The sequence below is a fragment of the Cynocephalus volans genome, chromosome 11 (genome assembly GCF_027409185.1).
Source record: "Cynocephalus volans isolate mCynVol1 chromosome 11, mCynVol1.pri, whole genome shotgun sequence".
In the NCBI taxonomy this organism is placed as follows: domain Eukaryota; kingdom Metazoa; phylum Chordata; class Mammalia; order Dermoptera; family Cynocephalidae; genus Cynocephalus; species Cynocephalus volans.
In genome coordinates, this window is record NC_084470.1 from 63938057 (window position 1) to 63952520 (window position 14464).

The 14464-nt window shown below is 42.7% G+C and overlaps 1 protein-coding gene across 2 annotated transcripts in view; it reads left to right on the top strand.

The window, feature by feature from the left end:
- Nucleotides 1-14464, top strand: part of CACNA2D3 (calcium voltage-gated channel auxiliary subunit alpha2delta 3) — an 828419-nt gene that overhangs the window by 167754 nt on the left and 646201 nt on the right. For both annotated transcript variants that reach the window (XM_063114014.1, XM_063114015.1), the window contains exon 3: nt 6839-6955. In XM_063114014.1, the coding sequence (XP_062970084.1) occupies nt 6839-6955 (117 nt within the window). The remainder of the gene's footprint in view (nt 1-6838; nt 6956-14464) is intronic.

The window sequence follows — 14464 nt, forward strand, 5'->3', positions numbered from 1 at the left end:
CGTGAAGTGGCTTCCACTCGTACATAGCAAACCACCTTGAAGGGTTCTGGGCTCGGCTGTCTCTAGGTTTCTTTCTTAGTGACAGAGTTTATTTGGGATCTGGGTTAGGGGACTTCAGGGAAGCAGGCCAGTTGCTCTCAAAGCATGGGCTTTGAGGCGAAATCCCTGATTCTCACTTGGGGACGGGCAGGTCCTTGCTGTGCCATCTCCTCCTCTGGACCTTCTGACAAATCCTCATGTAGCGGTTGGATTATGCCCACTCTAGAGATGTAATTTCAGTTTTTGATGAGAAAATTTATCCAAGAGGCCATGTTAAAATGTACCCACTCTTTGGCTAATGATACTTTCTGCACCCACCCTCTGTAGAGGGCATTTTTTCCTGGTGCCAAGTGCACCCAGAGCCCCTCTTCTGTGTTGGCTTTCATCTCAATTAGCTGTGTTGGTCAGAAGCCCCTTGACTCGAGCTTCCTCTCTGGGGGCAGTTCCAGGTGACTAACTTCTAGATACGCAGTTATCATGTAGGAAAAAAAATGACCCAAATGTACGAACAGCATTAAGTGTTCTGACAGTGAAGTAGTGCTGTTCTCTTCCTGGTGTTTGTGTGAAATGATCTGGCAAAATAGATGCTGTAGAAATAATGCATTTCTGTGTCTCCCTTCTCAAGTGATAAATGTTCTTGGCTCATCACGGGATTTCTTGCCAAATGCTGATTCTGCTAACAGAAGGAATGGGAGCTTCCGATGTCCTCTCGTGACAGAGGGAATACAAAGTTTCTCAGGCTTGTCTCCTTCTGTGTCATGAATGCTAAGAGGTGCTCTTGTGAAGGGCTGTGTTCTTTCTAGGCCCTGCTGTGGCTGAAGCCACCAGCTGTCTTGCTCAGGCACATCTGGCTGCCGCGCCAAGTTGGGGGAGGGGGAGCAAAGACCATCCACAGGATCCCCCCTGTCGGAAGTTGTTCCATTAGGGGCTTCAGGTCAGGAAGGCATGCATGTGAAAATACAGCATTTGCTAGAATCCTCTGCAGCAGAAATGCCAAGTCGGAAAAACAAAGGAGCACTGGGGTTTGAGGTGGCTCATTAGGAGTGGACACTCTGCTGGGGGCTTCCACAGACGTCCTCCCAGTGAGACCGCAGAGCAGCCCTGGAGGACGGGCATTGTCCCTGGCATCCTGAGTGAGGACACTGAGGTCCAGAAGGTTTGAGGACTTTTGTAAAGTGACGCAACCAACTGGTCCAAATTGCTGCTGTGTCTGACCATGAGATCTCTGGCTATCTCCAGGGAGCCCCACCTCCCATCCCTTTGCCTATTCTGGCCTCTCCCTGTGCTGTGTCCCACGTCCTGGCCACTCCAGCTGCTGACTCCTTGTCTCCATCCCGTTTTGCCTCTCTCCCCTTCCCTCCGCTCTGCAGCCTGAGTTTTCTCAAAAGCACACATCTGATCATTGATCTCTCCTACCCTTCAACCCTTCAATGGCTCTGGCTGTTGCCTGTCTCCACCTCCCCCTCCTCCCTGCCCAAATCGGGATGAGGTCCTGGCTCTTAATCTTAGCACGCCAGCTTTGATGACCTGGCCTCTGCTCACCCTGCCTGTTACCCAAGTTCCCTACTTTGGCCCTCAATGCTCTGGTGAAGTGGAACAGTAGGCAGTTCCTGGAGCCTGGCAGCCTCTTGTCTCTGGAACTTCACACCCGCTGCTCCCTCTGCCTGACGTTCGCTTCCCCTGTTGCACTCCACCTTCCCAGCCTCGCCATCCTTAAAGGGTCCTGCGAGGTGGGAGTTGCTGCTGTGGCCGCCCCAGCAGCGCACTTTCCGTGATGTGTCTTCATTGCCAGTTTCCTCACCCAAGCGTCCTGACCATTAGACTGCACGCTTGCTTAGACTTCGCTTCACCTGGCACTGCGTGCTGGTGTCTAGCACCTGCCTGGCGCGCTAGAGACACAGAGGATAGTTTGTGGAACACATCAATTGTGGGGTGCGAGAGACAGGATTCAAAGCCTGGCTGACTTGGATCTTTAATCTGGTGGCACTACCGTCTCTTCCATTTTTGTCTTCCTCTTTGTCTTGTGCGTGTTTACAGGGACCTGCTAATACTTTCCTAACTCCTCTTCCCGGTCGAAGGAAAAATGCTTTTACGTGAAACAAAAGTAATTTATAGCGTAGTCCTTGAAGCTGTGGGAAATGAAAAGCTCCATTGCTCACACAGCTGTGTGAAGAGGCAAACCCCAGGAGGAGAAGGAGTTTGAGGCCTTTAACCTCCAGGTCTTTCTTGGTACCTTGGAGGACAAAAGCTGATTTGTCACCCACCCAGAGCCCCACTGTAATTTCTAGCTGAGGCTCCAGGGCTGCCTTCAGAGTGGGTTGTTCTTCTGCCTCCAGGTATTTTTATTGTCAAGAGCCATGTCAGCTTCTTTCGGGCCAGGCTCCAAGTTCACAGCTTCAGAAGCCCTGTGGAGGGATGGTGTCCACTTCTGTGACATCACATGTACCCTGGCCATGTGGCTTTTGCTCACTGGGAATAGCTGCTGATCTTGTCAACTAATGATATCTCCAGTTTTTGGTATTTGATTCTCTTGCTGAGTCTAAGCTACCGTTGGCTACAACATCAATGAAACAGGTGTTTTTACAGCAGTGAAATGGGCCCTCTGAAACAAGTTTGCAAATATTTAAGACTGTCAGTCTTCTACCCCTCTACCACCAAGTTCAAAAGACTGAGCAATTAGAAGTCGGATGCTAGGTTTAAAACTCTCTCTCTAACCATTTGACTTTCAGCAGCTGACAGAATCTCTCTGCCTCAGCTCCCTACCTGCAACATGGGGATAAAACCTGCCTCTCAGGGGAGCGAGAGGATTAGACAAATTAATATGTGAAAAGCTTCTGGCATCGTGCTGGGCCTGTGATACACATAGACTAATTTTACTGACTTCCTTAGATTCTGCTAATGAAAGCATGTCACTTAACTACATAGACTCTAATTGGGACCGCATTCACCTAAAGGAATTTGTTTATCAGGTGCCTGTATTCTATTCTCAATATAACCACAACTTTTATATTTTCTAATTTCCAAAATAGTAAGTTTATTGTAAAAATTAGAAAATACAAGTCAGCAAAAAGAAGAAAGAAAGAAAAAAATAATTTGTAATTGCACAGCCAGCTGTAAATATTTGGCATATATCCTCCTAGCAGTGTGTGTGTAGGGTGTGTGTGTGTGTGTGTGTGTGTGTGTGTGTGTGTGTGTGTATTAGTGTATTAGTGATTTAAAACAAAAAGTAATTACTGTCTGTAATATATTGTAACATGTTTCCTACATTTTTGGACACAGTGTGGGATGGCTGTGTGGATTGTTGTACTATTGTGGCTCAATCTGTCCAGTTGCTGGAGGTAAAATTGCTTGGATTCCTACCTTAAGTGCCTTTGTAATGGTTTTGGTATATACCACAGTTCTAAGCAGCTAAGGGCTTGCAATTGAGCTGCTATCATTGGATTATTCTCTCTGTTCTTCAAATCTTTTGATTCCAGCAAAGTAAAACATTTCCTGGCAAGAGTAAGGCATTACGTTATTCTGACCTGATCCAGTAGGCATTCACACATCTTGAAAAGACAGAGTGTTTTTTGCTTATGGCATAACTTCCCCAGAGTGCTGAGAAAGTAGGATACACTTAGCTCATTTGCAAAGAGGACCTGTTGGCCCATGTCATGAAGGGAGAGGACTCAGGCAAGAACAGAACCAGTGAACTGCTGAGTTTGTCCCAGATCTGGAATCCTGGGCTTGGCAGAGAGCTTTGTGTTGAGATTAGTTAGTTATGTTACAGGTACAAGTGGTCTTAGGAGACTGACAAATCTCCATAAAGCCAGCAACTCCTTTTCACAGAGGAGACTCAGAAGAAGATAAGATGCAGGAAGATCTAATTGAAAACTTGGGGGAACATCGGAGTTAAATAAATGAATTTCCTTTTAGAAGTTTGTTGGGAGAGAAACACATGCAAGTAACAGATATGGCCAGAATTTGAGGGCCAAATATAAAAATCAAAAGATTCAGGTAAAGGTTAATTGAGAAATCTATTTTATTTTTTTTTACCTTAAGCTCTATATCACATTAAGTTACAGATTTACTTAAGACAGAGATTTATTTCACTGACTCTGTAAATACCAGGATGACATTAGTTTTGTTTTACTCACTTCTTGAACTTTGTGTTTTCGGTTGTGAGTCAGCCTTGGGAATAAGCTGGCCTCTGCCATTGGCTTTTGGAGCACATCTGGCAGGCAGCAGAGAACCCCCAGGATTTTTGGCTCCAAAGATATTGGCTTGCATTTGGACTCAGGGAAAGTTTCCAGTGATTGCCATTGAAGTTTTTTTCAGACACCAGAGGACGCTGTTAGCTTGAGCCAGGGTTGGGCTGGCCAGGGTCCCAAATCCCAAGCGAATCTAGTCAACATCCCAAAGGGTGAGGGGTGTGGGTCACCCTTTGTCTTAGTCCATTTCGTATAGTTATAACAGAATATCACAGACTGGGTAATTTATAAGAAGAGAAATTTATTTCTTACAGTTCTGGAGGCTGGCAAGTCCAAAGTCAAGGGGCTGGTATCTTCTGTCTATATCAGCCCATGGAGCAAAAAAGCCTCTTATTAGGCACCACCTCCCAGCCCTGTTGCACTGGGGATTAAGTTTCCAACACATGAACTTTGGGGCACACATTCAAATCATAGCACACTTCTAGAGCCATGGGAAAATGCAGCTGCTTACTTGCATTGTCCTTGTATTGTAAAATCACAAAAGTTCTGCAACAAGCTTCATCTAAAGAAGTTCTGTGAGTGTTTACTGTGGGCTGTGGTGGTGACCACAGGGACCTGTCCTCATCTCTTGGGCCACACAATCTACATTGCCAGGAGAGATGAGCACAGAGTGCTTTGGGGGTTGGGGTGGAGAGTGCAGCCTCCTTGTCTTGGGGAACTGGGCCAGCCTTGCTGAGGAGGAGGTGAAGGCTAAAAGAAGGAATAATGGTTTTCTGGGTGAGATGCGTGAAAGAGACCCTCAAGACAAACACATAAGATTTTTATGGATGTTTTCAGGGAGCAAGGAGAAGCATGAAACTATAACTCGTGGTTCATTGCAGGACTATACAGAGCAGTTCAGAACATCTAATAAATAATATAGCAGATGTCCATCTTGGTGCGGAGTCAGATGGTCTAGAAATAGCACTTTTTTTCTTTAGGATCAACTTAATCCTGAGAAACTCCAAGCCCTTGGGTCTGATGTTCAGGTCAGAGGTCCCAGTGCCTGGCCTGAGGATCACATCCCATCTTGCTGCTCTGCCAGTGTGTAGTGGTGAGTTCTGGGAACTTCATGTGTAGGGTCCTACCTGCTGGTATGAATGAGAGGGGGATCTTGCTGCTCCTAGAACCCATGGCCAGATGCCCCCAGCCTCACCTCCAGACTAAGGATATCCTTTTAGTCTTAGGGATCTGAGGAATTCTCTCTATACATTCCTAGCTTTGCAGTCCCTCTTTCTGTCTTTAAGCCCTAATCTTGTCTTTCAGGACGCTCAGTATTATTGCCAAAGGACTTGGAGATGTGACTAAGGAAGGGAAGCCTTTTGTGTGACACACACACTTACACACACACACAGTTTTCCTTGGGGCAAGGAAAAACTGAGCCTCCTCTCCATTTGCATTTTTCAAGGTAAAGGGTGGGAGGAATGAGGAGAAAATATAAAGTTTTATCTCAAAAATTATCCTGTCATTAAAAAGTCATTATGTTTTCCACTTCAAAAATGACTGTCAAGGTTTCTAAAGCCAGAGTGAGGTGTGGAGCCCTTGTTTTTCCTCAGGGCAAGAGGTTAACTGATTCAGAGTTGCCCTGCAAACAAGAATAAACATGTAGCTCCCAATATTTTTAATTTCCCAGCCTTTTGATAACTTTATAAATGTAATGGGTTTATCTTGACATTAAAAGTGTTTTGACTCCATTTGGAAGGTTCCTATTAATAAACAATATTTATTTTCAGTTGGAACAAAATGAAATCTTTAGTTAAACCAACTTTTTGGTCTTCGGACCACTTCACAATCTTACCACATATTGAGGACCCCCTAAGAGCTTTTGTGTATGTGGGTTATTTATATCTATTGATATTTGCCATATTAGAAATTAACTCAAGAAATTAAAAAAGTAATTAATTCAAAAGATTAAAAAAATGATTATATGTCAGCATAAATTACATATTTTATGAAAAATAACTATACTTATTAAAACAAAAAAATTAGAGTGGCATTTTAAAATTTTATTTTGAAAGTCTAATATTTGACTTCAGAGAAGACAGGTGGATTCTTATATCTGCTTCTGTGTTCAGTCTGTTGTGATTTCTTGAAATCTGTGAGGAAAATCCTGCTTCACGTAGACATGATTTTGGAAAGGGAGGACTTCATGGACCCCTGAAAGTATCTCAGGAACCCCCAGGAGTTTTGGGACCATTCTGAGAACTTCTGGTTTAAACAGATAAGTCACTAGGGTGTGTGATGGGTTTTTAATGAAAAATTGTCTTAAACAAGAATCTGAGTAAACTGTGGGACAAATCAGTCTGCTATGAATAGACAAATGACAGAGTTTGATCGGCTTAAGGTTTATTCCGTTTCTGGATGATAGTTACGTTTCCAAGGAGAACCAGGATCAATTTTTCCATTTATTCCTAGTTTGCTTAATCATTTTGAAATACATTCCAGTATCCCCAAATCCAACAGAAACAATCCTATTGTAATTTTATTTTAATGTGTTCCTCGTTGATAGATGTGCTCTGCCATCACAGTTGTGGTGTTTTATGGAATCATGTGTTGCTCCCTCCTTACAGAAATACAAAGAGTATGAGAAAGATGTTGCCATAGAAGAGATCGATGGCCTCCAACTGGTGAAGAAGCTGGCAAAGAACATGGAAGAGATGTTTCACAAGAAGGCTGAGGCAGTGCGGGTGAGTGCCTTGTTTCTGCTCTGTGCTGCCTGGAGACACACAGGCAGCCTTAGGGGCTGGCACGGATGCCCTACTCTCAAAGATAAAAGTTGCGTCAGCTATTACATCAACACGTTTATTTCTTCCATTTGGTTAACCAGGAAAAGCAGTAACTCGGGACACGTTCGCCCTTTTCATGTAGGGTTCTGATGCCAGTTTTCTTATAATTTTATGCCTTCATCAGAGCTGCCCCTAATTATACAGCTATAGAGGGTGGGCCACAACTGTGTGTTTCATTCACTAATTGCCTTAAAGGCTCATCGTTGTTCAACTAAGCAACTCTAAATAAGTTAAGCAACACTTGCCAAAATGTGGAATTGAAAAATCTCAATGGGGTAAACGATGTCTAGATGAAGTTGTAAGTTCTCCTTACCTCTATTGGAACATTACTGTAATTACTATGTTTGTTTAGACCACTAAGAGCTCCCTGAAATTTCAAAATATCAGCCAGATGAAGGGAACTGCAGTGCATATGTGTATCATTTTGGATTTCCAAGATGACGTCTGACTTTATTCCTGTTGGCAACTGGACAGGCATCTTACATTCTTGACTTAGGACACGTGAATGTTATAATATCCTGCACTAATGCCATATTGGCACAGAATTGTGGGTAAGAATTACAATCTCAATTATTCTTTATTTCTAACGTATAGTTTGCTTACCTTTCAGTTTTAATAATTATCTCCAGAATCACTTTGTTATAAAAGACCACTTCCTACTTTAGCTTCTCTCATACTTAATTGGCCAAACCAAGTTTCTACAAGTCATTTCTGCCTGACATCTGATAATCTCACATCTTTGCTTGTCTCTAAAACATTTTTGTACTATTTTGATTCAGGGAAGGAGGGATTGTAGCTTAGTTGGTAAGAGCATGAATTTGACGTGGGTTTAGTGCCTGCCTTTGTCACTTATTAAGCTCTGACCTTTGGTAAAACAGTCTTCATGAGCCTCATTTTCCTTATTGGTAAAGTGGGAAAAACTCACACAGAGAGTGTGAAGATCAAAGTTATGATTTTGAGCCACTTAGCACAGATCCTGGCACATAAACAGTGCGTGGTGAATGTTAGGTAGCTGCTGCTATGACTATAATCTTTGGTTTAAATAAGATGAGACTTCTTGGGGAAACTCTGAAGTGCCTAAGAAGAAAAAAACGCCCTTTTATCTGCCACAAAAAGAGTGTGCTGACAGCCAGGCCCGGAGCTGAATGGTGGCTTCTGGTGTGTTCTTATGGCACTACCTTGAAGCAGGTTGTCTTCCTCACAGACATGGCAGCGTGATAACCGTTCAGATCTAACAAGCAGAACTCTGAGATGCAAACTAAAAGAAAAGCCCACTGTAATTATTTTCTGTTTATAAAATGAACACTTCTCTGGTGGAACTTTTAGAATATACTGAAAAATATAAAGTAGAGGGAAAAAATTACCTAAGAACCCCACCTATGGCTTGTGTTCTTGTGTTTCTTTCCTTCCAGTCTTTTTCTTTACATTTCTGTGCATGTACTTGTGTGTGTGTTTTTGTCTTTTCTTTCAAATTTGCAATTGTATGGTGTGTTCACTTTTTGTATCCAGCTTCTTTTCACTTCTCTCTACCACTCCAGTGTGAGCATTTTCTTGCATCGCTGTATTTTGTGATTTTCTTAAATAGCAGTGTAACATTTCAGTCTATGAGTGTGTCATCATTGATTCAACTGTTCCTGTATATTTGATTGTTTAAGTTGTTTGTAAGTTTTGATGTAAATAATGCTACAATGAATCTTCTCGTATGTTAGTACCAGATCAACTGACCTGTAGATTGTTTGGTGTTCCTTTAAAGATTTTCCATGTATTCACTTATCTTATCCTTGCAACAGCCCTGCGATGGAGATTACTGTTATTATCCCCATCTTCCAAAAGAGGAGAATGAGAGGCAGAAGTTAGGAGCTTCTCTGAGGTGACATGGGTAGTGAGAGGTGGGTTGTAGGCACATGGACCCAACAGTTTGCATTCTCCACTGCCTCCATGCCCTCAGCATCCTGGAATGTATGTTCATTTCCTTAATACTAATTCCTGAACATGGAAGACAGCTCAGAGGCTCTGAACCAACCTTCAAGGTTCTTTATACATATGAAAACATTTCTGTCCAGATAATGATGTGCCAATTCACAGCCCCTCCAGCAGGAGTGGTAAAGTATGTGAGTGCTCATTTTCCTGAATCTTTGCAAACAAAAAAAAAGAAAAAATGATATAAATACTATTAACACCAATGTCAATCTGAGATGGGACGTATTATTGTTTTAACTTGTATTTCTTTGTGACTCAGAGAATTTTAGAGCAGAAAGGGACATAAGTATTCTTAGGTTCTGCCTCTGCAATTGACAGACAAGGAAGCCCTGGTGCCTGTAACTTGGGGGTACTAGGGTGGGAGGAGGCTGTGCAGCATGTTGCTGGGACACAGAGGCCCAGTCAGTGCCAGAAACTGCCCCTTGTCCCTTTGATTTAGTTGGACCCACATGGTGGGTGAGACGGGCTCTAGAAGCAGAGAAAATGTTCCAAATCTCAGTTCTGCCCCAAGGTGGGAGGCCAGCAAGAAAAGTTGAGAAAACCCTGTGGACCTCTTTTTTTCCCCTCATTTACCTCCTTGGAGGTGTTAGGAGGAGTCAATGACATAATAATATGTGCGTATGTTTGTTGAGTTCACCATGCACCGGGGCCTGTGCTAAACACTTGGCGTATGTCATCTCATTTAATTCTCGCGTCAATCCTAGGAGTGTGACACCATTACTATCACTGTCTTGGAGATAAACACACATCTCTAAGTCTTGGCAGGGTGAAGTCATTTGCCCAGGTCACATGGACAGAACTCCATGGAGTTCATCTTTGCACCCAGGTGGTGGGATTGTAGCATCTTTGTGTGTACCTGTGTAAAGTGCTTAGCTCAGTGCCTGGTAAACAGTAGACGTTCAGTATATGTTTGATGTTAATGCTGGTTGAGGGACCTTCGAAGTGTGAGCACTTAATAGTGTGGAGCCTTGCAGCTTCGGGAAGCTCCTGGATGATGACGGGAGGGAACATGAACTGGATCAAGATTCTTTGTATTGCCTAATTTTGAAACCTTTTTGCTTTAAATTAGTGAGGTTAAAAAGAAAGAAAAGACCATTTGATATGGTTGGTGTGCTTCCTTTGAGAAGAAAAAAGAAATTGTTCTGTTTGAACTGGAATGTTTATAGAATAAAGGCAGCCAGGATTATTTGAAATGTGTATTTTATGTATTTTAAAACAGCTGCCCAGGTCCTTTGTAAGCACACTTGATGCAGTAACATCTTGGGTAACTGGCCCAGTGTTAAGTGGGTATTCTCACCCCCAGGCTATGAAGAGGGTTTGTATGTTAAGTTGGGGTTTGGTCAGGAGACGGTTCAGGTAGGCTTGGTCCCCATTGTGAGCCATGTGGCTCTATTGGCAATAGCCATGAGCCATGTGGCATTTGGAATGAGATGTTGGTTTATGTCAAGGCCAGGGGAGCTGTGAATATGACTCTTTTTATGTTATAATGACACCTCACTTCTCCAGTAGGGAAGGTTGCTGTTTGCCTGTGGGATTTGTGCACATTTGGTGAGCAAAGACCTCAAGTCCAAATTTGCTCGGGGATTGGCAGTGGAATCATTATTTGCAGCATTGCGCTAGGATGCACCACAGTGAAACCGGGTGGGTCCCTTTCCCATGCCACCCACTGAGCAGTGACCCCCTTCCAATAACCCAGAACAGAATAAGTTTTAGTCTGGCTCTATCACTATGATGTGCCATGCCTAGGAATCTTCCATATCCAAGCTCCCTCCCCACCCCCAGCAATTTGAGTCAGGCCAGAGGTCCTGGGGTCTCCTCTTGTGCCTTCCTAGTACCTGGAACTCACCAATGGGGACTCAAGAAAATATGTAAGAAAAACCTGGTTCACAAACAACACTGACTATTAAAGTTTCCACTGATGTAATGCATATAAAATATTTATGAGACTGGCAATAGCAATTGAGAAAACTGCAATAACAACCATTTAGTCTGCGAAGGCGGGTTCAGTTATTGCTGGGGAAATATAACAGAGGGTTGCAGTAGCCCTGTCCTTCCATGCAGCCTGTCAGCTCTTGGCTGTTAAACAGTGCTGATCTCTTTCTCTGTCTCTTCTGGCTTGATTTCCTCATTTTCCTCCATCACTTTTCCCTGTGATTAGCTGAATCAGAGTGATTTTATCATACTCGTCCCCTATTTGAATTACTCTCCACTATGCAATTATCCTATCACAGAAAGTCCTATTTTCTCCCCGTCAGATGTCTGAAGTAAATGTGAAACCTAAAGTGGCCTGCCCATTACATGACCTCTGTCATCTGGTTCGTAATGGACTACATGTAACTTTTTTTTTTCGAGCTGGAAAATTATAAGTAACCTTAGCTTCAATGATTGCCATTAACATAATGGTGCCATCATTATGGTAGCATTTCTTAACTAATATTTTCTGGAACTTTTTAATGCCATTGGTGGTTTAAATAATTTTTCTAAATCTACTAAGAGGCTAGCTATAGGTTGTTTGATGCAGCAGTACTTTTGTGTACAGCAATTATGCCCAAGGCACCACCTCCCAACTTCTTTGTTAAAGTGCATTCATGCTACCAAGCCCTCAATTAATGCTGCTGAGCAATTGATCAAATTTTAAGACCCTATGTGTAGACAAGAAATGGAATCAATTTGCTTTAGTGCATTAGCATTTCAAGGGAGATATTGCATGTGCTGGACGTGGAGGAAATGATATGTACCTGTCCTTTGCCAGCTGTGGACTCCCATCGGGCCATTCCTAAGTGACACCTGGAAATGCTTGTCTGAACCACAAGTCAGAGCTAATCTGGGGTGGTGATGTAAGGCAAATTTGGCACAGCTCCCCTTTCTCCTGAGTTGCTGATGTTGAGGAATGTACCCTGATTTGAGGGGAGAGAGAAGACAGCGGGTGTCCCTGGCTTTGGTTCTGTGGAGAGCCCCCCCACCCCCAGCCCCCAGCCTTTCTATTGTCTTCAAAATCCAGGCCTCCACTAAGAATAGCACAAACTGTCAATCAATGGAAGCATCCTCTGAGGCTCCAGGGAACTCCAAGCAGACACAGCCAAATGTGCAGTTGGAGAATCTGTAGGAAGTAAATCTGAGTAACCACGGACAACTCTGATTATAAGGACGCACTTTCAGGACAGATTCCAGCACAGCCAGCGGAAGTCATGATCCTGTGCTTTTGGTACAGTTCCTATAACTGAAATGAGCAACACAGCCTGAAAAAAATAGATAAACTAGGGAATAACAAAAACAAGGGCTTTGGAGAATTTACAATTTTATACTAGTATCTCCAGAATAGTTTCTTAAGGGTACACTGATTAGAGTGGTTTTTGCCTCTGGTTGTGTGGGGCAACTCTGGGGTGGACACTGCCTTCATGAGGCTGATGTGGGCAGGCTTGTTACCTTCCCCCTATCCCAGGGCTTCCTGGTTGCAGCACCAGGCACTGATCACGGGACTTTAAATGTTGGGCTATACAGATTTCAGAACTCCACAAACTTACACACATTTCAGAGAGAGAGCGGGACAGGGCGGGACTATAGGATAGTATCTGTTTTGGTAGCATATCAAGCAAAACATTTTATTCATTGTTCATATTTATTTCCCCCCAAAACAGTTAGTTAGAAATGCCTAAAAGAACAAACATCAATGGGGGCTAGGAAGAGTCATAGAAAGCAAGTAGCTAAACTCACTATGTGAAGAGTCTGTTGTTTTCAAACTTTGGATAAGATATTTAGTAAATTTTGAAGGCACATACCTGTAAATAAACTTAATACCGTTTTCGCTTGTTTTCTGATTTACATCAATAAAATGATAAATCAGGCCCTCAAAAAGAGTGTTTTGCTTAAAAATAAATACCCTTACTTCGTAGGAAAAGCTAAAAGAGACTAGATTTTATATTAAGTTTTTCCCTCCTTCCTATAGCTACCTGCTGTTCATTGCGGAACTGATTCCCATTATAGCTGTACGGTGGAAAGTAATTGCTGTTGTACAGTAATTCAATTTCAGTGCATTCACGCATCAGTTCACCGATAGGGGTTTATCTGGAGAAACCTGGGACTTGAAAGCTTTTTATCAAGAAACTCCACATGCAGCAAGACGTTTTTCCTAGGTAACGAATATCAGTATTTGCATTTAATAAACATTTACTTTCTCAGAAAAATGGATTTTTTCCCCTGAAGAAGAGATTTACGCCAATCTTCCAAAAAGCTGGAGGGCACTATTAAAGCAACTTTCTCTAGCTGCTTTTTGACTGGTGCATGTCTACATATGTATGACTATGAAACACATCTATGTTTTTATGTAAATATATACACTGAAGCGTGAAAAGCAGGATGCACCCAAGTAAAGCATACTCTGGGCCAAAAATGTAGCTATATAAGCGATTAATATCTATAGGGTCTATATGAATACTTCTGGTTTAAAAATGCATCTACATCTATAGACAGTGAAGATTGTTGGTGAGGCTTACTTTCAAAAGGATATCCATTAAGTTGGAAAGGAAGTCAAAGATTTCGTTTACAAATTTTTAAATTAAGGAAAGGTTATTAAGACAGAACCAGTTCTCTTCTATAGATAGTAAGTCCAAAATGAGCTATGGAGGCTATGCTAGAATCACCTTTAGTTTTCAGGCAATAGAGGTGGCTGTACATATCCAAACGATTTTTGTTTTCTGCTTTGTTTTCATTTCTGATCTCATCTCAAAATTCCACAACTTGTACCTTGAAAGAGGGGTAAGTTTGTTTTAGAAAAGAGCAATGTTCTCTGTTTTAAGTCACAGATGAAGAGGGAGGAGACTATTATTTTTTACGTTGATGTATCTTGTGGTCTATTTGCCTTTTTTTTTTGGCAAACTGCTTTGCAAAATCCCATATAATATGTGTAAGAAAATTTAGAGCTGAAACCTCAAACCAGAAGAAACTTAAAAAACAGCAATAATGTCATTCTTCTGTTTTGATGAGGTCAGCGAACTGCCCTTGATTTATGGTTGAGGGCAAAACCACATGGAACCGCACGGTCTTCGTGGGCTTCATCCCAAATGGGCCTGGGGTTTCCCCTAACATACTTCAGATTGTACCAACCTGAGCCTCACAGGGATGCCCTGCAGACTGCTCTCCCACCCACACTGACAGTGAGCAACTCGCCTGCCTCCTGCGAGAGAGAAGCTTCCCGGGAGGAAGAGAGAATTGCTGACATGTATGTGCCGATTCACGACCTGTCTCCTCCAGCATTTCCTTTTCCATCGGCCTCACATATTCGAAGCTGGACTGGCTTGGTGGATGGTTTCCTAACTTCCTTGCTTTTTCAGAGCATGTTGGTGTGCAGAAAGAGCTCTTTGTGGGTATGACCACTTCACCAAACCCTCCCCAACTTCATGGTTATTTTTCCCTTTCCCAAACAATTAGATT